We start from the raw sequence: 24,803 nt of genomic DNA on the forward strand, positions 1-24,803 counted from the left end.
GATACGTTTGTTATATTGCGCACGGCATTTGGCAAATGCCATGTTGGATGACATGATGCATCACCGCCGGATGATGATTCCCCGCCCAGCCTAAGTATCGACTTAGAGGAAAAGTCATACCTAACTCAAGCTTCAGAGCACAGTTGCAGGGACCTCCGCAGCCTCTCGTGTGTCATGTTGGCCCGTTCATGGACGCTACATCTAGTACTAGTAAGTACAGTGAACCCACACTTTTCCCTTAATTCTTCATTATTATCTGACTCCCTCAATGTGCGCCATTGATAGTAGAGTGATTAGCCTCGCCCTTGTTTACATTTTTCGATTTGGATCGCTCCATGGATAGTTCTTCCTATGGGCATGACAACTTTCGCTATGCTCTGGACTTTGCCTCTGGCCAACTGTTCACTTCGTAAACCCCATCGTCATCGACCACCTCTTTTTTCCACCGGGTTCTATGTCACAACTAGCGTGAGTGATAACAAATGTATGTTTCCTGATGATACTGTGGTGTACAGGAAGATCTCGAAGATCACTGACCGTAAGAGGATACAAGATAAATAGATAAAATTTGTAGTTGGTGTCATGAACCAACCATTTCGGGATTTTGACGATCTAACTCTCTAATTGGACAGAACTTGGTGCAATATACCTCAGCACGATATCCAACTCTGTCAACAGCAGGTTTGTATAAGGGCCAGAGTTGGACCAACCCGTTACGAACTTGCTCAATTTGTCGTATCTGAATAAATTATGCAATTTTTATGAATTTATAATCATTTGTCGGTCTATACATGTACGTCACATCTACTGATTTCCATCCCATTCATATAATTCCTTCGTGGCACCCCTGCTTTTCTTTATTAGAGCGTATGTCTAACTCCTAATAGAGAGAAGTTAATACAAAGGCTTTAGTCATACATCCAGCCCTTAAAAATGACTAGGTACACGAAGTAACCGCATCAGTGCAAGCTATATTTTACAATATTATCCATGTCAACTTATTTCATGGTAGCAGTCGACGTTGTGTTCGACAACTCATGGCAGCCACTCAACACCATCATCCGGCTTATCAGGCACCCAATCGTCCGGTTGTCCTATGAGGCGGTATACAATTCTTAGCGATCCGCCACCCTCATCGTTCACAGACGCGCAGCAACAGAAGCGCATTCTTTCGCCTTACGCATGCCGGAAGGCGATCGGATGCTCGTACAAAAATTATCTCCACGTCATCGTCTAATAGTTCCGGAAATGTTAGTGCAATTAGTTGTGTGAAGATCACTGAAGGTACGAAATGACCTGTTTCTCATGCCGCAAACTGGTGCGTCTAGCAGGTGTCTGCCTTGGTCGCCGGGCAGCAACGACGACAGCCGTCCGTGCGGTGCGCGCTACCTTAACAATGCCAACAGAGCAACAGAGGGCCAGCAGAACCTGTTGCTGCAAATGGAAACAGGAGAAGCTGTGTTTCTGATTAATGCAGAGACATACTGGTGCATCGGCTTACCACAGCTGCTGTATGTACACCCTGTAGTGACGTCACGTCATAGCCCAATTTAAGTAGATATAAATTGTTGCTCGATAACTAACCGCGTTAGTAGTAAACATTTTTAGAATATACATTTCTGCTGTTTTTGTTTTCCATGTAAAAGACTAAGTGAATCTGGACACGACTGTGGTTTCATTCAAAAAACTTGATACCTTACGAGCCCAGAATATGCAATTATTTTAACCTACATAAGGTTGTTGTCCAACAGGGTTTTAAGCCAACGTATCTTTAAAGCACTCAGCAGTGCGTAAGTTTTGTAGAGCTCACCCAGTGGGTCTCATCATGCACTATCAACAAAGCAGCGCTTTGTGGATTACAGTACATAGGAGTAATATCCCTAGTATAGTCTAACACAAGTTTAATGCGCTTGGAAGTAGAAAAGAAGCCAAAAGGAGCGATTAGAATATGCTGTGATTTTCAAATCTACCATTAATGCTGAATCTAATGTAGTTATGTATCCATTTCCTTGGCCAGAGCAGTTGTTGGAAAAATTGGCGGGGAGCCAATATCTTTCTAAAATAGATCCCACTAATGCCTATAATGAAGCAGCTGTAGATGACAGGAAGAAACAGCTTTCAGTAATTAATACGTCTTTCGGTCTATGTTGTTATAACAGATTATCATTCTTGGGCTCCCAGTTCTTCCTGCGGTAGAGCAACTCATCCAAGGTATCCCCAGTTGTGTTAACTATTTATATTACTAGCTAATTATCGAATCCACGTAGGAACAGCACCTGCAAGATCTGCAGATTTTGTCTGAGCGGTTTCAAGCTCATTGTATGGGTTATCAGCTCGACAAGAGTAGTTTCTTTGAGCCAAGTATAAAGTACCTAGGCTTATATTAAAAATGACGGACTTACGCTCACACAGTATCATGTGAATGCAATCAGTTACTTACCAGCTCCCAAGAACTTCAAAGAACTGCAGTCATTCTTGGACAAAGTTTATCATTACGCAAAATCCATTTCCATCGTGTCCCAAATCTGCTACTCGCTTAATCGGTTATGTAAAAATGGAGTTAAATTCCTATGGTCAGAGACATGGCAGAAAGCTTTCTTGCAACATAAAAAGTGGAGTCACTCGGTCCCTTGTTTAGTAACACCCAAGCCAGGCAAACGCTTGACGCTGGCCACCAATGGCTCACGTTTCAGCAGTGGTGCACTATTATGCGACAATGTGCTGGCGACGCAGAACAATCCATTTAGTTTACGTCAAAAACGTTATAAATGGCACGGTGAAATTACTTGCAAATGAAGAAAGTCATTGGCCTTCTACACAGCGTCAAGAAGTTTCATGCATGTCTCTAGTGTGCAAAGCGTAATATGCTAATCACAAGCCCCTCGTTTTGCTATTCGATCCTCTCCTAAACTTCCCGATTATGCAGCACAGAGACTGCAACGATGGGTGTCATTCCTTAGAAACTGTTACGAGATACGTTATAGGTCCACAATGTAGTCTTCAAACGCAGGCACATTTTCCCACGTGCCCTGTGACGCAGCCACTAAGCGCTATGTTTTGCCGAACGTTACAGTCACCGACGCTGCACCGACGAATTCCTAACTACAGCGTGCGAAGAAGCAATGAAAAAAAGCCGCGGTCCGTTAGTCTGTGCGGGGTAAGGTGGTCGATGCGCGGGGATCAATTTTCATCCGAAGCGCTGGTCAAGTTCTTTAATTTGTTCGTAAGTGGATGTCAACATTGCTTGCCCACTTTCGGTCGGTTGGAGACACACTGCGATGACAGAACCGAGGCGCACGTCCCTGCAACCTTTCTCACACGGCCACATTATGAGGCGCGCATTCCAATTCACAGGGTGCTTTGTCTATTGTGCTGCGGCGTTAGCTTGAGCACCTGCCTAATGGCACAAACCTAGAATGACGTTCATCTTTTTGATATGGCATCAGCTTAAAATCGCTGATGATGTCTTATTATTAGCCATGGACTATCCGAAATACCACGTGGCAATTCCACCTTGTTCTGCTCTACGTACTGAACACCTTTGACACCGCACATTGCGGAACATGTAGAATGAAGGCAATGGCATGGAATTTCCAGTTCGTGGTTTGCGGTTTCGTACTGGCATCCACATGTGCCTTTCCGTCTTATGTCACACGTAATTTCGCGTACCCTTTCTGTCGTATTATCGGCAACTGTTGATTTTGCAGTCTTCACAGTAGTATCCACCGACACTAAAGTTGATTCTGTCTTCGTCTGCGACTCCTCACTAACGCTTTCTACGTCATCTCGACTTTTGGTCGAACATAAAAATTCCGATCTCAGTAGTTGAAATTGATGTCCGTTTTTCTCTTGTATTTTTAAAATACGAGCCTCGAATTTCTTTAATGCTGCTTTTGTCGTTCTCTTGTGAGACGTCGTCTCAGCAACAACATGTTTCGCTTTCGTCGTCGCTTTGATGGCAAAAGCTTCGACTTGTTATTTAACCTTTTTGACAGTTTGTTGTGTAACTTCACGCAACGTAATCATGTCTGTTTGGTCAGTGCCATTGTCTGTTCTCAATTGTTTGTGCCCTGTAACGAGTGTTTGAAGCGTGATTTGCGCTTTTTTAGCTTCAGTTCGCATTTGATCTATTTGGCCTTGAATATTATCACGCGTTTTTTGTATTTCGTTTTTAGTTTCTTTCAGCCCCAGTTTTAATTCTTTTTGTCCTTGTGTTATGCGCCCTTCTAAACGCTTTTCTGATTCCTGAGATTGTTATAATAAACGCTGCAACATTCCAGATATGTTGGCCTTTACATCTACATCATTTTCATCTGTTGCCATCTGATGTAACTGTTTCCTATCTCGTTTCTTGTGAACCGTTTCCTTCACTTCCGAAGATAGTGTAGGAACACTAACACTCGTTCTTTCATTCAATTGCAAACCTGCCTGATCCAGTATGATTACGTTTGGTTCAATATGCTGTAATTCACTATCTACAGACTCAGTGTCTGATTCATTAGCAACGCCGTTCTCACGTCCATTGTACGGACCATACTGATCATCATGTGTTGTATTTTCGGTCTCATTCGGTATTCCTACGTGTTCTGTCTCGTGTTGTTCACGCTGATCTACCTGTTGCGTGCCGAACTCGATCCTATCAATATCATCCATTACTTCTTTTTGTCTTAATCTATTATTTTCTGTCTTTTTGAGCGTTCCACACAGCGTTGCTGGTCGCAAATTTTCCGAACCTGACTCCGCGTTAACATCTTATCATGAGACTTAATTCTACCCCAAAATATCATCCACGGTCCTATATTCAATAATCGAACCTGTTTCCTCGTCCTTTATATAGTCTTTTGGTTACAGGAGTTGAGTCAGAACTCAGCACAACCCAATTCAACGACGTGTTGCGCCAGCATATAAGAAATACACGAATACAATTCTATCTACACTTGCATTTTTTTCACTTTGCATCAGCTTATTGTTTGGGAGGATTATGTGCTTTGTACCTATCAAAAGCAAATCCTCAATCTATAAGAATGCTGTAATTTCGAATCCTGGTAGGATAGCAATTTGTGATTGCGCGCAAATTGGAGAAAACATCTGAACTCTCTTCTCACACCCAGGGTATTAAACAGACATTCTATATAACTATGAACTTGGCCCGGTAAGGTCAATTATAAATGCTGCTGTCACATAAGTAGAATGCATAAATTAATAAAAGTGAAAGTTTGGGATCTATTCTAGAAGGACAAAACAGCTATTCCCTTTCTCATTCCACATTTAATTTATCAACTGTGCTTTCAAGGGTCAAGTGATACACAAAAATCATGTTCAATTACTTCCAACACTCAGTAACGAAATATTTAACTCTTGGACAAATTGAATTGGCGATTATTAATTCATTATCTCTACATATGAAAATTTTTATCACAGGCAAGAATGATTAAAAATCTTCATCAGCTAATTTACGTCTACGATGGTGTAGCTGGTCAATACACTGAGTTGGTGGAGAATAATTTTACTTTTTAAACCAATGAAAACCTGTCATGTACTCAATGTGAGGGTTGGTTAGTATCCTAGCTTTTGATATTCAATGGTCAACGTATACGCAAGTTGGAGTGAGCAATATCTCGGCTCAACATTTACTGTGGTTTAATGCGCGATGGTACTTTACCAAGCAACAGTGTTGTCTCCGTGCTGGATCTGAAACGCTAATTCCCTACTGTGGCCTTGACTGAATTTACTCAGTCTCTACTTTCCTGTGTTCCATAGAACGTTAATTTTTCCCTAGTCAAAATAATAGCTATTGCACACTTGCTAAGGGTTGGAGCAATGTGCACAATTTCTTTGCCTCCAAAAATTCCCGCAGGAATAACTAACTACCTCTTTGTTATTTGTCACCACGATATGTGAAGCATATCGCCCACTTTTTGCAAAAGCAAAGCTCTCAACGCCCTCGCTATTTTCCACACACTTGTGTGGTCCCCCGCAAGGCAAGAGATATTCTAGAATTTTTAGTTCTCAAAATGCTTTTATGTAATGGGGATCTCCCTACCGTGTCGCGTCTGCATCGCCCAGTATGGCTTCAGCCAATCGCCATCTCGTTAGAGGTGAATTTTATTTTTCCTGCCGGGTCGCCACCTAGCCCTGTTAAAGCTGTCCAGCCACTCACCCTCGGTCCCAGCCGTATTTAAGTTAAAAGGAATAATGTATTGTTCTGGCCTTATCCCTTTTTGGCTGAAGCTCTCCGTTCTCTTGTTAAGTGGGGTTTTCCAATGCCATTAACCACATGCTCGGTTTATCTCCAAATTGTGTTTACTTACTTATGCATGCCCCTGTTCTTACATTGGTAGATATTGTTTTCTTAGTTTTCGGTACATGAGATTACTGAAATTGCTTTTTGTTGATATAATTTAATTATTATTTTCTGAGGATGTCATACTGTATCGTATTGTTATTATGGATCAAGGTCATGTAAAGTCCAAAAAATCTGGACGCCTTACAACCTTGTTTTGTATTCTCATTAGTTGCACTACTAGCGCCACTCTTATACGACTGGCACGAAATTTGAATTGATATCATCCTTCAGATGTTAAAACACGCCTGCCAACTTTTGTTTAAGTCGCACAACTCCTTGCGGGTGTTGCGATTTTTTATCTGTGAGTGTATATTTTTAATTACTTTCTTTTATGTGATGAATAATTTTGGCCTAAGCGAGAAATTACCCCAGAATGGTATCCTGTAGGACATGGGTGAATGAATATATGCAAATTATGTTACTATAGCAGTTTCCCCATCCCCAAAGTTTACAGTTATTCTTATATTAAAATGAGCTGAACGTAAATGTTTTAGCAGATTTACTGCATGGTTTTGCCTAGTTAAGTTTTTATCAGTATGTGCACTCACGAAATTATTTCTGTCCTGTTTATAACTTTTGTAGATAAACTAAGTTCATAGCAGGTACAAAACTGAATGATCTTCGTTTTTCTCAGATTTATAGCTAGTCAAGTCGTGTGAAACCAATTAATTTACTACTGTTTCCTATTTTCTCTGTCATTGCTTTCTAATCGTCTGCACAAATAATTCTTTTATAGTTTACAAAAGGACTAATTTTTCTTCATGATTCAACTAAAATGGTAGCTCATTAACACAAAGCAAGGAAAGCAATGGACGTATGATGGAACCATGCATAACGCAAGTGCTGAGACATGTATCCCAAAAAATCTGCTTTCGCTAGTAGAATACTATAACTGACACAACTAAATATCTTTGATTAGTCACAGAAGACCACACTGGGGATAATTTATCATTTAACAATTTCGTTATACGCTCAGTGGAAGCCTAAACAGAGCACCTCTTTTGAAATCCAAACTGTGATCAATCAAGTGTCCCATTACTGCACAGGCCCCACCCTCGAGGATATTATCTTCTCAAAAATTTTGAAAATCGATTTAAAAGGTAGGACTGGCAGGTAGTTATAAATGTGGAGTCATCTTTCTTATAAGGAGGCCTAATAAAAGCATAATTATTTTAATATGTCTGGGAAAATACCTGGAATTAATATTAACAAATTGAAGGGCTACATATTATTAGTATCTTACTGGAGGTATCATCACCTTTTAACAGTCATGATTATCTTCCTTATATCGGGGGGGGGGGGGGGGGGGGGAGGGGGGATGTGTGGCAAATTCTCACTTCACTAAATTTCTTAGATGTTGATTTTGCTTGCGCTTCTGAAATTCTTGAATCGATTGTCTCACCTGCTTGCATATTTTACTGGCGAGACCAGCTGATTAGCAGGCTTATGCCCCTGAGGAAATGTCTGTGTTCCGACGGTTGCGGGGCGAATTTTCATAAAGGTAGAAAAATAGTCTCGGTAATTACTTATTTCATTTAAAGTAGCAAGTGGCAGTTACTATTACACTATTTATTCACAACTGAGTTGTCAGCAGTTTAAAACCTGAAAGGTCATCACTGGACAGCAGTACACCTCTTAAACAATGTCTCCCACACTTTGTTACTGATAGTGCAATGTCGAATCATGTTGTAAGCTACGGTAATGGTGTTATGATAAACTATGTGACGTTTTTGAACAAATGGTGACTGATTTCGTAATGATTCAAACTGCACAATGTGAATGGAAAACGAGAACTAGGTATTTCTCCTGATGTATATAAGAAAAACCAGTGTACAGCACCACACACAAGCGTAAACGCTTCTACCATACGGTCACCGTATATAAAACATTTACTTCTGTCTGAGGATCAATGCTTCTGACCAAAAGAAAATTATATAAGGGGTAAAATAGTTTTCTCTGGATATAGGGTTATAAATGGTTTCATATGTGCCTTTTTTTAAATTTTTGTTTTAAAGAATGGAATCATATCAGCCGTTCCCCACATGACTGGTGCAGCTGGAAGTGTGGCGTTTGTGTGGTTTACCAATTTCCTGCTCCGAAAGGAATTTGTATCCAAGATCTGGACCTTCCGCATAATAAATGCGCTAGGTAAGTACTGTGTGCAAAAATTTCAAATTTTCATAAACAGCATACCTCCATAATCTATTTATTGCTATATTCAGAGATGTGTAATAGTATGGACAAGATATCAGCATTAATGTTTTGCTTCATAATTTTAAGTTATCCTGAATGAAATAGTGTACAGCAACACTCATTTATGAGCGACCGAACAGCTACCCTCTTTCGTTCCGAAAACGGGGTGTCGCAGGCGTTGGAGAGCCTTTTGGACCCTTGACCATCCAGACACACATCGCGAGAAATAAGCTGAAGGTACATGTATACAATTACATGTACTCGGCAAGATACTTTATGCTGCGTGTCGGAGGGTAGGTTGTCCGCTTCCGTCACGTCTTCCCTCGTCACAAATGATGTGGCGGAAGCACGATTAATGATAAACCTCTGTACGAGCTCCGCTCGAATTTTATCTTTATCGTCTTTGCGCGAGATCCACTTAGAAGAAATCAGTATATTGCTTGTCTGCTAGGAACGTACACTCTCGAAATTTTAATAGTCAAGCACAGCGTTATGTGTGACGTCGCTCTTGTAGTGTCTGCCAATAGAGTTGTAAGAGCACCTCTGTGGCGCTTTTCCGCTTACCAAGCTACCTGTACCAGTACACGCTGCTCTTCATTGGATGTTTCGTCTATCAGTACTATCAGACTGACATTCAATAAAGTATAGGTCAAACGGGCTGTAAGTATATTGTCATATCGCTGGCGTGGTTGTGGAGTATCTTTGCGAGCGGCTGCATTTGCAGAGTCGACCACGGGGGAGGGAGCTGCTATGTTGTGTTGTGGAAAGTTCTGCATGGGAAAGGCATTATTATCGAGGTTCAAGTGTGGCCAGTAAGTACTATTATTGTGAAGTAATGAGATATGGAAGTGGATTCACTGGAAAGTGCGTAAAGAAGTAATTAAAAATGAGCAATGCCGCCAATAAGAAATTTGTGTATCCGCCCGTTTGCGTGTCGTACAATATCAATCATCCACGTCGTGTTTGGCCTCCCAGAATGAAACTTATGTGAACCAGTAAAATAATTTACAGCAAAGGAGAGCAATCAAGTGCCAGTGGCTCAGTGTCTCGTAGCGAGCGATGCTTTCCGGTCATCACGTTTCCGCACCAGCAATAATCAGCGGCGTCGCGACGGTTGCGCGCACGCACGTACGAGTGAGAACTGCGAACTGTAAATTAACTTTTACGAACAGTGATATGTTATTACAAGTGTCAAGAAGGACTGGTACCAGATATCTGTGTGTACGTGACGAGCGTAAGAACTTTCGTTCGACCATTCGGCATCCGCATCCTCAACAATCACCCGCGTCGTGTCGGTTGCGCGTACGCTCGTCCAAGTGATAATTGTGGAAAGACAAAGGTCATCATTGCCTGTTGAATTGCCCCCTCTGTTTATTGATTGTATAGCCACTGAATTGCTATTTATTTATTTAATGGGATAATAATAATTATTACAAGGTGGCAATTTTATTTAAGCATTGATTTTACTCTTTCGAGTGTTGCGAGCCAGCGATAGTGCAATGCTGCTTGTTTTGGAGAATACACATTTTATAAGAATTATTTGGTCCAGGAAACACTTTTGCGATCACGGTCGCGATTTAGACGGTATTCGCGTAATTGTACTGATTAAAAGTTATCGTTTCCGAAAGACGCAGGTTCGATTAAAGCTGTGTGCACTTTTGCGCGTAAAATGAAAATATTCATAACACGTCGCGTAACAAAAAGAAACATGCGAATCACAACCGTGATCAAACGAAGAAAATATATGATAACATAAATGTTCTTCGCTGTTATTCAGGACAGGCTCAGATTAGATCTTGCAATTTTTAGTTGTAGGAAATCACAAAGCGTTACACCTTCGAGATATTTGTTTTGAATAAATTGTATTTACCTTCTCTCTCTCTCTCTCGTTTTTACAGCCGTTATACCTTCACATCGATTAAGGAACATTTCCTTCTCTACCGACCAGTACGAGAACAAAATTCAGAGTCAACAAAATGTCTTACATCGAATTATTACATGCTTAACCCTTAACAATCATATATAGTTTCGTAGTACAAACAATGCTAATGTCTTCCGTGCACTAGAAAGTCTTTGATACACTGAGCACAAAAATGAAAATAATAAAATTATAATTACATTTTTAATATCACGAATACTTCTTTAAATCATGAAAATAAGGTTTGACAACGTCGTAATATTAATTTTCATCGTTGAAGCGCTAACTGTGTGTACGTGACGAGCGTAAGAACTTTCGTTCGACCATTCGGCATCTGCATCCTCAACAATCACCCGCGTCGTGTCGTTTGCGCGTACGCTCGTCCAAGTGATAATTGTGGAAAGATAAAGGTCATCATTGCCTGTGTATACATCACCGAAGGTTCGGCCGAAGTAAGACTCTGAAATACGTGTGACAGCGTGAAGTACAATAGTGACAGACATTAACATCGTCAAGAATACTGTACAGTAATAAGGGAATGATAATTATGGCCACTCATCAAATCTGCATAAATGTTAACTGGCATCACTACCTGTGACTTAGTGTGTAAACAGTGCAACTTGCGATTTTCTTATCGTCTCAGAATATAACTGTTCAGACCAGACGTAGGGCAGTGTTGTGTTGAGTGGTTCCCCCAAACCCGCTTGCATATTTATATACATAATTTCAGGCAAGCCATCAGCAGTGTGGAGCAGAAATTATACGACGGCAGCTGGAACATCGGCTACGTGGCGTGGACATGGCGCATGGTCAATGTGAGAGCAGTTTAAAGGTCTCCCGCCAGTTGTACACCCGGGCGTGTTACAGGGCTTTGTACGCTAGCTCCTTCAAGGGACGATATCACTTCCTGTGCATTCTTCCAGACAGTCAAGCCGTGTGAGCTGCCGGGCGTTCTGCCGAGCTGTTGCTTCCATTTTCTGCACAGTTTTTCGACGACCATCCGTCTTGTTTCGTGTTACGAGTTTTGCTTTTATGTGTACTCACCGTCTGGACTCCAACCAGAACCACAGGAAACACAGTATTAATCAATGGTACTAAGAAAATCTGAGGGATCAAATCGTGCCTTGCATCTAGCTTTCCTACGATTAGTTTTAAATGGTCGCTCCACTAAATGAAATTAAAAAAAATTATTGTACTTTGTTACTTCTTAAGTATTTTACGTGATGGGAGACTGTAGGCATTTTATTTAGTTATATCACATCTTTTTGAGGAGCTGGTCAACAGCACGTACAAATTTTACAAAATGCATTACACTGTGCTGTCTGTGGTAGTCGTATTTATTCTGCTACTGGTTTAAGACCGAAATCGGTAGCAGAATAAATATCATTATCACAGACAGCACAGTGCAATGCATTTTGTAAGATCAGTTATATCACTTTCCTGTGTGAAGCACAAAACAGTTTTACGTATAACTACGATCTCTGGAAATTTTTCCCAAGTCTGAATACTATTAAAAGCATCCACACTATAGTTCCGTACATTTAAATATGAAAGTTATTGACTTTTGTGTCTAACAGATACACTCCAAGTCAAATTTCGAATAACCTCGGCTTTTGGGATTCCTTTTTTAAATTACCACCTGTAGAACAATTATCGGACTTCTTTAATATGATTTTAAAAAGATGCAATTCAGTTTTGCAGATAAATTTGACTAATTGTCGGTGAAGGCGGAAGGAAATTTCTCCCACAATAGCTTCAATTATTACATTGCTGAAGACCACTTTTACTAATTTTATGAAAATGGGATGTGAGTCAGGATATCTAAATAATGTACACGACTCTAAGTAATACTTTTCTTTGAAATTATATTTTCAACTTGAATACACTTAGATGAATCAATAAAGAGAAATAAGAGTAACAATCACAACAGGAATCGCTAGAGGAGGAGTAAACGATTTTACATTGTTTCAGCATATTTATCCTTTTCAAAAGAAACAATTCAAGCACATTATGACGTTTTCTGCTTCGTGTCTTTGGTTAACTTGTAGTTCTTTTCTCTGGTACTTGATTATCTTAGGCACCTTGTCCATTTATTAATTACAAGATAAGTAATGAGGAGGTTCTCCGTAGAATCGGCGGGGAAAGGAACAAATGGAAACACTGACAAGAAGAAGGGACAGGATGATAGGACATCTGATAATTCATAAAACACCCAGCAATACCTTCCGTGCTACTCGAAGAACCTCTAGAGGGTAAACACTATTCAGGAAGACAGAGATTTGGATCCGGTAAATAAATGAAGACGTAAGTTGCAACTGTTACTCTGAAATGAAAAGGTTGTCACAGGAGAGGAAGTCGTGGCGGGACGCATCAATCAGAAGACTGGAGACCAAGAGAAAAACGTAAATCTAGAAAAGGGACGCCACAATACACTTTCTCCCAATTATTTAAGGGATGTAACTGTTTCTAGTGATGGTTCGACAAATGTTTGATCAAACAATAATGGGTCTTTTCGTCTGTTTACACACAATGCTTTACATCTGTTTGCGCTGTGTTGTTGAACTGTTGCTTGGTTTGAATGATTTCTGCTATGATTCACTAAGTGCTAGGAAATCTGGCAGCAATGGTTATCTGCTAAAATGCTGACACCTCCTACTTGCAGGCATGGGTTTTTGTCGTAGTATATGAGCGTTACTGGATTAATTACTCACTAGAAAATAAGGGAGCATAAGATAGCAGGATCAAAAAACATAATAAGAAGACACATGAGGAAATCAAACAGTTTGTTTAAAACCGATGAGAATTACGTGGAAAGTATATCACTGACAAAACTATACAGGAAAGGCGTGGGCTCACATGATTCTTGCGAACCTCCTACACAAAACTTAATCAGCCATTCAGAATAAGGTCTGCCCCTCTGGCAGATAAGAGAACAATAATCATTGTTTCTGACACCAGAGCGCTAATGACTTGAAGGACACACTTAAATGCACTCTGAGATTAATAATAAGGACAGAAGGATAAGGAAAACTTTGGAAAGAGCAAGATGTCTTTGCAAGGATGAGAACTGTGAAGAACTGAGCACTCAACCTGTGTTTTTACCTAGCACGGTGGCGACTGATCGGCACCCGGCGTTGTAGCAGCGTCGGCGGTGGTGTATTATGAATAACATCGTGGTGCGGACGCCTCGGCATTGACTCAAGGAGACTCTTGATATGTTGTTGGGGTATAACAATCCACAGTGCTCCCACACATTGCCAAAGTCGATCTGGTAAGGCAGTGTGTTGTGTATCCCTAGCCAGTAGTTCCACATTCATCGACCAGACGTTTTCGACAGGCGAGAGATCGAGAGAACAGGAAAGTTAAGGGAGCAGTGCAATGTGATGGGCGACGATGAACTCTTGAACATTGAGGGCCACGTGTGGTCGAACACAACCCTGTTGCAATGTGGCTGTCGGCAAGGTATGAGAGGACAACAGGCTCCAACACTTCAGAGATGTAACGCTGCAATGTGTACGAGGGGTTGCGGGAATGGAGTCCAATACCACCCCAAACCATAAAACGGGTGCAGGGCCAGTAGGGTGATACATAAGACAATAGTTCAACAGTCTCTCACCGCGGTGTCTCCAGACTCTAATCTGACCATCGTCGTGGGCAGACAGCATCGGGACTCGTCGATAAAGACAATGTCAATCCATTCGGGTTATCCATGTTCGTCGTTCGTCACACCGTTGCCGGTAACAATGGACACTTGCACTTCCACTCTGCTGCAAATGACGTCGAATGATACGTGCGACCACTGCTTGTTGCTCAACATACGGAATTTGTTCGTGATGTAGCAAGCGATCCATCACTTCCATGTGCACAATATACCTTTCGTCACGTGTAGTGGTTCAAATGGCTCTGAGCACTATGAGACTTAACATCTGAGGACATCAGTCCCCTAAAACTTAGAACTACTTAAACCTAAATAACCTAAGGACATCACACACATCCATGCCCGAAGCAGGATTCGAACCTGCGACCGTAGCGGTCGCGCGGTTCCAGATTGAAGCGCCTAGAACCGTTCGGCCACCACGGCCGGCCGTGTAGTGGTGCAACGAGGTGTGTGCAATAGGTCCCGTCGTCGATCCGTCGTTCCCTCCTGCATCCAGCGATTACAGATCCGCACACAGTCGCTTGGTTCCGTCCGACACGGATCGCCGATTTCTCTGAAGGATAGTCCGCAGTCCATATAGGCAACTACTCTTCCTCGGTCGAACTACGAAAGACGCTCGCTGTCTTCTACGAGGCGCACTGAGGCTGCTTAAGAAAACAACAGCACGAAAGAACAATTCCACACGGCCATCTGTTCCCCGTTTTATATAGGGCTCGCAGGGGCAGTAATGGCGCCGTATTGTGCGCCAGCGCCGAAGTGCTAATCATGTGCATCTGCCGTTGCCGCAAACGCATACTGCAAATTTCACGTGACTTTTATGCTCCCTTCAGGGAGTTGCATTTTGGGTGACCAGGGTGTTCATTTTGACTGAAAACACTGAATTATCTCGAAAACTATACGCATTGGACGATGCAATATTGTGACAATACTACCAACAGACATGTCGAAATCACGGTGTAATTCCCGGGCGCTCGTCTGTGAGTTGTGGCGCACACCTATTTCATTAGCTTCTCCTGTAACACGTTTGCTTCGTTTCCTTCTGATGGTCTGTACTCTGCCATCACAGACAAAGGCGTTCACAACCCTGTAAAAGAACGAACGAGAGAGAGCTTTCTCTCGAAATACTCGGCATATAAGGCAACAGCAGCCTCAATATTTCTCGTACATTCTCCATAAATCAGGATCATTTCAATTAGGGCCATTGAGTAGCACGTCGCAAATTACGATTGTGTACCCATTTCTACTCCTCCGATTACAGCGCCATCTGTGGCGAACCGAATAAAATGCTTCAGACAAAAAGTATGTAGATTTTGCCGTAGAATCGTAATGTGCAATGGAAAACGGGGGTTCCCGTTGGAGGTTGTATGTAAAGTTGCCCCCGCCACCCACACACGGGGTGGGGTGCCTTGTCGAGTGTGTTATCACTGGATGTCCCCCTCTGACACAAACAAATTGTAACTATAACTATGGTTCATTACTACATCTATATGATTTCTCTGCAATTCACACTTAGACGCCTGGCAGAGTTTTATTAAGATGATCATTTCTTCCTATGTAGGTTGGCGACTATAAAATATTTTGACATTCATAGAAGAAAGTTAATGATTGGAATTTCGTAAAAGATCTCGCCACAACGAGAAACGCCTTTCTTTTAATGATTGCCACCCTCAACTTGCTTATCACACCTTTGACATTCTTTCCCCTGATTCGCCATAATACTAAACGAGCTGCCCGTCTTTGAGCTTTTTCGATGTCTCTCCACAATCTACCTGGTAATGATACCATAACGCAAAGTAGTACTCCAGCAGAGTACGGACCAGCACAGTGTAGGCAGCCTTTTTATTAGTTCTGTCACATCTTCTAAATGTTGTGCCAATAAAACGCAGTCTCTGGTTTGCCTTCCTTATAACATCACCGTGATCTCTCAGTTTAAGGTGTTCGCATTGTAGTTCCAAAGTATTTAGTTGAACTGACAGCCTTTAAATTTGTGTGATTTATCGTATAACCAAAATTTAATTTAAGACTTTTATCCATTGTGGATTATTTCTTTTCTTAATCATATGGATGACTTCAGACATTTCCGTATTTAGAGGCAACTGTTACTTTTCACATCACACAGATAATTTGTGTAAATCATTTTGCAATTAGTTTTGATCTTCTGATGACTTAAATAGACTGTAAATGCCAGCATCATCTGCAGACAATCTAAGAGGGCTGGTCAGATTGTCTCTTAAATCGGGCCTATAACACCTCCCTCGCGACGCCAGACGTCACTTCTATTTTACTCGATGACTTTGCGTCAGTTACTGCACACTATGATCTTTCAGACAGGAGATTAAGATTCTAGTTACACATCTCCACAGAAACTTAATTTAATTGGAAGTCTTTGTGTGAAACGGTGTCAAAAGCCTTCTGGAAATGTGGAAGTATGGAATCAATTTCAGAACTCCTGTCGATAGCACTCATTACTGCAATGAGAATGAAAAAATTGGTTCTACACCTACATGACTACTCTGCAATTCACATTTAAGTGCTTGGCAGAGGGTTCATCGATCCACAATCATACTATCTCTCTACCATTCCACTCCCGAACAGCGTGCGGGAAAAACGAACACCTAAACCTTTCTGTTCGAGCTCTGATTTTTCTTATTTTATTTTGATGATCATTCCTACCTATGTAGGTTGGGCTCAACAAAATATTTTCGCATTCGGAAGAGAAAGTTGGTGACTGAAATTTCGTAAATAGATCTCGCCGCGACGAAAAACGTCTTTGCTGTAATGACTTCGATCCCAATTCGCGTATCATATCTGCCACACTCTCTCCCCTATTACGTGATAATACAAAACGAGCTGCCCTTTTTTGCACCCTTTCGATGTCCTCCGTCAATCCCACCCGGTAAGGATCCCACACCGCCCAGCAATATTCTAACACAGGACGAACGAGTGTCGTGTAAGCTGTCTCTTTAGTGGACTTGTTGCATAAGTGTCCTGCCAATGAAACGCAACCTTTGGCTCGCCCTCCTCACAATATTATCTATGTGGTCAACTGAAGTTGTCCGTAATTCTAACACCCAGGAACTTAGTTGAATTGACAGCCTTGAGAATTGTACTATTTATCGAGTAATGGAATTCCAACGGATTTCTTTTGGAACTCATGTGGATCACCTCACACTTTTCGTTATTTAGCGTCAACTGCCACCTCCCACACCATACAGCAATCTTTTCTAAATCGCTTTGCAACTGATACTGGTCTTCGGTTGACCTTACTAGACGGTAAATTACAGCATCATCTGCGAACAACCTAAGAGAACTGCTCAGATTGTCACCCAGGTCATTTATATAGATCAGGAACAGCAGAGGTCCCAGGACGCTTCCCTGGGGAACACCTGATATCACTTCAATTTTACTCGATGATTTGCCGTCTATTACTACGAACTGCGACCTTCCTGACAGAAAATCACGAATCCAGTCGCACAACTGAGACGATACCCTATGGCCCGCAGCTTTATTAGAAGTCGCTTGTGAGGAACGGTGTTAAAAGCTTTCCGGAAATCAAGAAATACGGAATGAACTTGAGATCCCCTGTCGATAGCGGCGAATAAAGAGCTAGCTGCGTTGCACAAGAACGATGTTTTCCGAAACCATGCTGATTACGTATCAATAGATCGTTCCCTTCGAGGTGATTCATAATGTTTGAATACAGTATATGCTCCAAAACCCTACTGCAAACCGACGTCAATGATATAGGTCTGTAGTTCGATGAATTACTCCTACTACCCTTCTTAAACACTGGTGCGACCTGCGCAATTTTCCAATCTGTAGGTACAGATCTATCGGTGAGCGAGCGGTTGTATATGATTGCTAAGTAGGGAGCTATTGTATCAGCGTAATCTGAAAGGAACCTAATCGGTATACAATCTGGACCTGAAGACTTGCCCGTATCAAGCGATTTGAGTTGCTTCGCAACCCCTAAGGTATCTACTTCTAATAAACTCTTGCTAGCAGCTGTTCGTATTTCAAATTCTGGAATATTCCATTCGTCTTCCCTGGTGAAGGAATTTCGGAAAACTGCGTTCAATAACTCCGCTTTAGCGGCACAGTCGTCGGTAACAGTACCATCGGCACTGCGCAGCGAAGGTATTGACTGCGTCTTGCCGCTTGTGTACTTTACATACGACCAGAATTTCTTCGGATTTTCTATCAAATTTCGAGACAATGTTTCGTTGTGGAACTATTAAAGGCATCTCGCATTGAAGTCCGTGCCAAATTTCGCGCGTCTGTAAATTTTAGCCAATCTTCGGGATTTCGCGTTTTTCTGAACTTTGCATTCTTTTTCCGTTGCCTCTGCAACAGCGTTCGGACCTGTTTTGTGTACCACGTGGGATCAGTTCCATCTCTTACCAATTTATGAGGTATGAATCTCTCAATTTCTGTTACTACTACATCTCTGAATTTGAGCCACATCTCGTCTACATTTGCATAGTCAGTTCGGAAGGAATGGAGATTGTCTCTTTGGAAGGCTTCTAGTGACACTTTATCCGCTTTTTTAAATAAAATTATTTTGCGTTTGTTTCTGGTGGATTTGGAAGAAACGGTATTGAGCCTAGCTACAACGACCTTGTGATCACTAATCCCTGTATCAGTCATGATGCTCTCTATCAGCTCTGGATTGTTTGTGGCTAAGAGGTCAAGTGTGTTTTCGCAACCATTTTCAATTCGCGTGGATTCGTGGACTAACTGCTTGAAATAATTTTCGGAGAGTAATAGTTTTTGAATCCATTCTAATTGTCAGTCAACAGACCGTTTCCTTCAATCTCGCTCATAATGATCGAACACAGCCTGTATTCCATAATTCTAACGTAAATACACGTCAGTGATAAGGGTCTGTAATTCATCGAATTACTCCCACTTCCTTCCTTGAGTACAGTGTGACCTATGCAACTTTCCAGTCTTTGGATACGTATCTTTTGCCGAGCGAGCGCATGTATATGATTCCTAAGTGAGAGGCTACTATATAAGCATCTTCTGAAAAGAACCTAATTTTTATATTATCGTAACCGAAATGATTACTTTATTAAGTGATTTAAGCTGCTTCGCTACCCTTGGTCTTCTTTTGGTGAAGGAATTTCGGAAATCTTAGTTTAATAATTCCTCTTTAGCAATTGCTTATTTTACTACTGGAAAGACGCAGTGAAGGTATTGATTGCATCTTTCCTATGAAGTACTTCAATATGACAAAAATTTCTTTGGTTTCGAGTCAGATTTGGAAAAGAAGTTTCGTTTTGGAGCCTACTAAAAGCATCCCGCATTGAAGTCCGCTCTAAGTTTCGAGCTTCCGTAGAACATCGCCAATCTTAGAAATTTTGTGTTCTTTTAAATTTGGAATTCTTTATTCGTTGCTTTTGCAACAGTATTCTGATCTGTTTTGTGTACCATAGGGGATGAGTACCAACTTTCATTAATTTATTCGTTATAAATGTATCAATTGTCACTGATACTATTTCCTTCAATTTAAGCCATATCTGGTCTACATTTATGTAGTTGGGGAGCAGTGGAGACTCTCTTTTAGGAAAGCGTCAAGCGAATTTTATCTCCTTATTTAAGTACACCTACACTGCCGGAAAAAAATTAGTACACCCTCAAAGACAACTTCGATTTTGATCCGATGACGGCGTATGCCACCTGGCGGATAGTAGATGTACTGAGAATGGTTTTAACGTCGTCCAACAACAGATGGGGCATAGATACCAGAGCGCCATTCATGTCTAGCCTGTAACAGGGGATGATCACAACCAGAAGGCTCAAGGCTCAGTGTGGTGCAAACGTGTGACGCAAGCAGGCAACCATGCCGCAGAGACGCACTGAGTGAGTTTGAAAGAGATCATATTGTGGCCTTCCTAGTGAGGGGATGGTCCTTTTGGAGAACTGCCACACAAGTTGGACGTCAGTTGTGCAGCGATGGTGGAATCAGTGGTTAGGTGAATATTATGACACCTGTAGACGAATTTCTGGACGTCCTCGCAACGTAGACGCTAGCCTCGATCATCATATTGTAAGGGCAGCAGTGGCAGACTGCACAGCAACCACAGCACAAATAAGAGGGCTTGTAATACCAGACTTGTCAACATGAACTGTTCCGAATCGTTTATTACAGGGACTACAGGCACGCACAACTCCAGCCCATCTTCCACCCTTCCCACAGCATCGACGCGTCCACCTCGAGTGGTACCATTAGAAGGTCACTTGGAATGGTCTTCAGCGATGAAAGCAAATTCTGTCTGCAGGCAAATGATGGTCGTTTACGCGTACGACACGCTGCATTGTAGAGTTTATTCGTCCAGGACAAACTGGCCCCACCCCAGGCATTATGATCTGGGGTGCAATAAGCTACAAGTCTCGTTCGCCTTTGATGTTTCTCTGTGGTACATAGTGAATGTTGTTAGACCCATCCTTTTGTCTTTCTTGCAACAGGAATGTGATGTCTTTTCCAATAGGATAATGCCCGCCCACACACTGCCCGTAAAACTCAGTGTGCTCTCCAAGACGTGGAGCAACTTCCCTGGCCAGCATCTTCTCCACACTTGTCTCCAATCGGGCATGTGTGGGATATGATGGAATGGGAACTGACTCGTGACTTGTTAACCAACAATTGTTACAGAAACACGTAAATAGGTCGAACAGTCGTGGCATAAGGTATCCTGGGACAGTATTCGCCTTCTGTCGATCGACTGGATGCCAGAGTCACCGCCTGCATTGCCGCCCATGTAGGCTACACCACGCATTAATATGGGTGTTTCCGGTACGTCTGCGATTGATATGTAATTATAATCATTTCCTGTACACTGTACACTGTTGCAACAATAAATCTTGAGTGAACTGGAACCCTCTAAAAGGGTGTTCTTTTTCCAGCAGTGTATTTTGCGTTTACTTTTAGAGGCTGTGGATATTACGGGGTCAGTCCCGGTACAACGATCTTGTGGTCTTTAATCCCTGTATTCGTTATAATGATCCCTATTTGCTCAGGATTATTTGATGCTGAGGCACATTTACCTTTCCTGGTGTAGCACTTTTCAGTAATTTTGACTTATAAGCTGATGAAGGGGTTCGACAGAGACGCTGCTTGTCGTGTGTGCAGGTACCCTGGTGCCCGCAGTGGCGCTGGTTGTGGTGGCGCTGGTGGGCTGTGACAGCGCAACCATCATCGCGATGCTGGCCATCAGCGGCTTCTGCACTGCCACCGACTGCACGGGCTCCTACCTCAACATGCAGATAATCGCGCCCAACTACGCGGGCACCATCGTCGGAATCGTCAACATGTTCGCAAACCTGACGGGCATCGCAGTGCCTTACGTCGTCGGTGCCTTCACCAACGACAACGTAAGTTGTCAATTCACCCACAGCTTGGAGAAACAGACGAAACTAAACACCATCTGGTACCGTGCACTGCCGTCCGGCTTCGGAGGGAGGAAGGAAGCGCAGAGCTTAACGTTGCTCGGAGACCCTGTTCATTAGAAACGCAGCACGATCTCGGATTGAACAAGTGAGAATAACGAATCGGCCGTGTCCTTTTCAAACAATCTCATCCTCTGCCAGTAGGATTTATTTCACTTCTAGTTTGCTGGATTCATTAGGAATGTTATAGCCATAGTAAGCCAATGTGATAATATACAAAAGAATGGAAAAGAAAGCTGAGGATGTGTTTAGATTACGATCAGTTTGGCTTTAGGAAAGGTAAAGGTAATTCTGAAGTTGCGCTTGATAATGGATGCCATGCTGAAGAAAAATAAAGACACAATCATAGGATCTGTCGGCCTGAAAAAGGCGTTCAACTAGGTCAAGTGACTCAAAATGTCCGAAATTCTGTGGAAAATACGGGTAAACTACAGGGAAAGACGAGTAATATACAGTATGTACAAGAGCCAATAAAAGTGGATTATCCACAACACAGTGCTCATATTAATAAAGTTTGTGAGATAGGCATGTACACTTTCGCTCCTACTGTTCAGTTTGTACATGGAAGAAGCAGTGATGGAAATAAAAGAAAGGTTCAAGAATGGAATTAAAATTCAACATGACACGATATCAATGATAAGATTCGCTGATAACATTACAGGATCTCAAAAACGGCTCTGAGCACTATGCGACTTAACTTCTGAGGTCATCAGTCGCCTAGAACTTACAACTAATTAAACCAATAACCCATGACGGACGGAGAGAGGGCCACACGTAAAGCAAAGAAGCACTGGCAAGTATCAAACATAGGCCTTAACTTGAGGAAGTAATTTCTGAGATTACGTTTGGAGCAGAGTATTGCATGGTAGTGAAACGTGGACTGTGGGAAAACCGGTAACACGAGAATCAAAGATTTGAGATACGGTGCTACAGAAGAATGTTGAAAATTAGGTGGACTGATAAGGTAAGCAATGAGGACGTTCTCCAAAGAACCGGCGAAGAAAGGAATATATGAAAAACCTTGACAAGAAAATGGGACAGGATGGTAGGTCATCTATTAAGACATCAGTGAATAACTTCCATGATACTTAGAGAGAGCTGTAGAGGGTAAAACCTATAGAGAAAGACAAAGATTGGAGTATATCCAGCAAATCATTGAGGACGTAGGTTGCACGTGCTACTCTGAGATGTAAAGGTGAGTGGAGTAGGAAAAAAAAGTCAACATAATGCGTCTTGTATATTGGGTCCTTCACAATTAATAGCGAAATGTAACTTGAGGAAAACAATAAGCATACTAGCATGTGGACTCATACTAGCGTGTGGACCCAAAAAGAGTCTGTTAATTACATAAAATTCCTGACTTATGATTTTCCTGCAATTACGATTGAGTTGTTCGTATCTTTCCTATTGTGAACTCTTCGTAATAGCCATCGTTATGTTGACGAAAGCTTGTTTACGGCAGTAGTAGTAGCATGTGGCACGTGGTGAAACAATTTCAGCTATCGGTTCGTCCCTTGCTGGAGGGTCGTTCGCTTTATTTAGCCTTCTTCTGCTGTTTTGCCCATGCTGTGACGTAAGACATAAATCTGCATTTATTTTTGTTCACAGCTACAACGAAAAAAACAATTAAAGGTGACACTATGTCATCATACAGAAAAGAAAGGGTGACCAGCCTAGAATGATTTATTATTAGTTCAGCATGTAAAATAAGGGAAATGCAACACTCACCGAGAGCATGTCAATGCGTGAAGTAAAGAAACACGTAACAGACAACAACATTCACACTAACTTTCGAGCTTTAGCTCTTTCTCTAGCAGAAGTACTCCTACTCACACACACATACGACACAGACAAAAGCACAGTGCCGTGGCCACAGCAAGACTGATTATTGATACCCAATTATTGCACTGACTGTGAAATAATCACTAAACTAGCAACAAGGAACTAAGGAGGTAAAACCATTCTGAAGTTAACTGAAATCTCTGGACCCTGTGTCCAGTCGCTTAAAATATAACGCAAAAAACATTTGCCTACAGCCAACGCGCGCGGCTTGGAACACCGTCTTCTACCTGTCGGCTGCGGTGGCCACCGTGTCGTACGTCGTTTACGCTGTGTTCACTACCACTGAGGAGCAGCCCTGGAACGTGCCAGCCTCAGGTGAGTTGTACATTCATTACACAATGTTCTGGAATATTCTCTTAAAGTTCTAGACCGTAACTTGGAAATGGTTATATGGGAACGCAGGCTTTCTCGACAAATTTCGATGATAAAGTCTTCTCGGGTTATCAGCGTCATATTACGGCAAAGTTTCGACAGGTTTCCTACTCGTCATCTACAGGCGAAATGTCGGGTTCGTGTTCAGTTCATATCTTTATAGACGTTGGACTGAAGGCTCCTCTGTATCGTCTGCAACTGCTTGGTCAATCGCGTGCATCCGGAACTGGCGTCATGGGGGGGGGGGGGGGGGGTGAGAATAGGAAGAGGAGGGGGGGAATCGCTGGCGGTGGTGGGAGGGCGGGGATTTCCGGCGTGTTGGAGGGTCATGCTGTCGCGTCCTGGTGACGCCTGTCTGTTCCATTAGCCGCTTTCAAATCAGAGCGCACTCAGCGTATTCTTGATTGTGCTACATCTCATGCAGAGCCCAGCTGGAAACTGCTATCCCGGTTGACATGATCGTCATGGATCCCTGTCTCCACTGCCTCTTTGGTGATCGAGTCCCAGAACACGTTCACCCGGCGCAACATCTCTGTCTGTTCAACATCAAACATATGACCTTGTTGAGAGTGTGCTATGCCACTGCGGATTTGTCCATTTGGACGAAGCGAATGGCGGGGTAGCCGCGTTGTCTAGGCGTCATGTCTCGAACAGTGCGGCTCCCCCCGTCGGAGGTTGAGTCCTCCCTCGAACATGGGCGTGTGTGTTGTCCATAGTGTAAGCTAGTTTAAGTTACATTAAGTAGTGTATAGGCTTAGGGACGGATGACCTCTGCTGTTTACTCCCATAAGACCTTACCACAAATTTCCAGTTTCCGGAGCGAACGCTTATCTCATGACGGCGCACGGCGTGACGTCAGGCCAATATACTGCTTGTCACATTCGCAACTGATGCTGTAGCCTCCAGGTATCCATAGTGCTATTTGCCTTTCATTGAGCCAGGCGTACTTTTTATTTTATCCGAAGATCGGAAAATGGTTTTAATGTTGTTCTTCTCAAATATCCTGGCGATTTTGGTCGTGT

General features: G+C 42.3%; 1 protein-coding gene across 3 annotated transcripts in view; it reads left to right on the forward strand.

Annotated features, from left to right (window-relative positions):
• The window catches only part of LOC126475529 (sialin-like), a 93,119-nt gene that overhangs the window by 53,243 nt on the left and 15,073 nt on the right, over positions 1-24,803 (forward strand). For all 3 annotated transcript variants that reach the window (XM_050103466.1, XM_050103465.1, XM_050103467.1), the window contains 3 exons: positions 8,362-8,494; positions 21,251-21,492; positions 23,604-23,724. In XM_050103466.1, the coding sequence (XP_049959423.1) occupies positions 8,362-8,494; positions 21,251-21,492; positions 23,604-23,724 (496 nt within the window). The remainder of the gene's footprint in view (positions 1-8,361; positions 8,495-21,250; positions 21,493-23,603; positions 23,725-24,803) is intronic.

This window comes from Schistocerca serialis, chromosome 4 (genome assembly GCF_023864345.2).
Source record: "Schistocerca serialis cubense isolate TAMUIC-IGC-003099 chromosome 4, iqSchSeri2.2, whole genome shotgun sequence".
In the NCBI taxonomy this organism is placed as follows: domain Eukaryota; kingdom Metazoa; phylum Arthropoda; class Insecta; order Orthoptera; family Acrididae; genus Schistocerca; species Schistocerca serialis.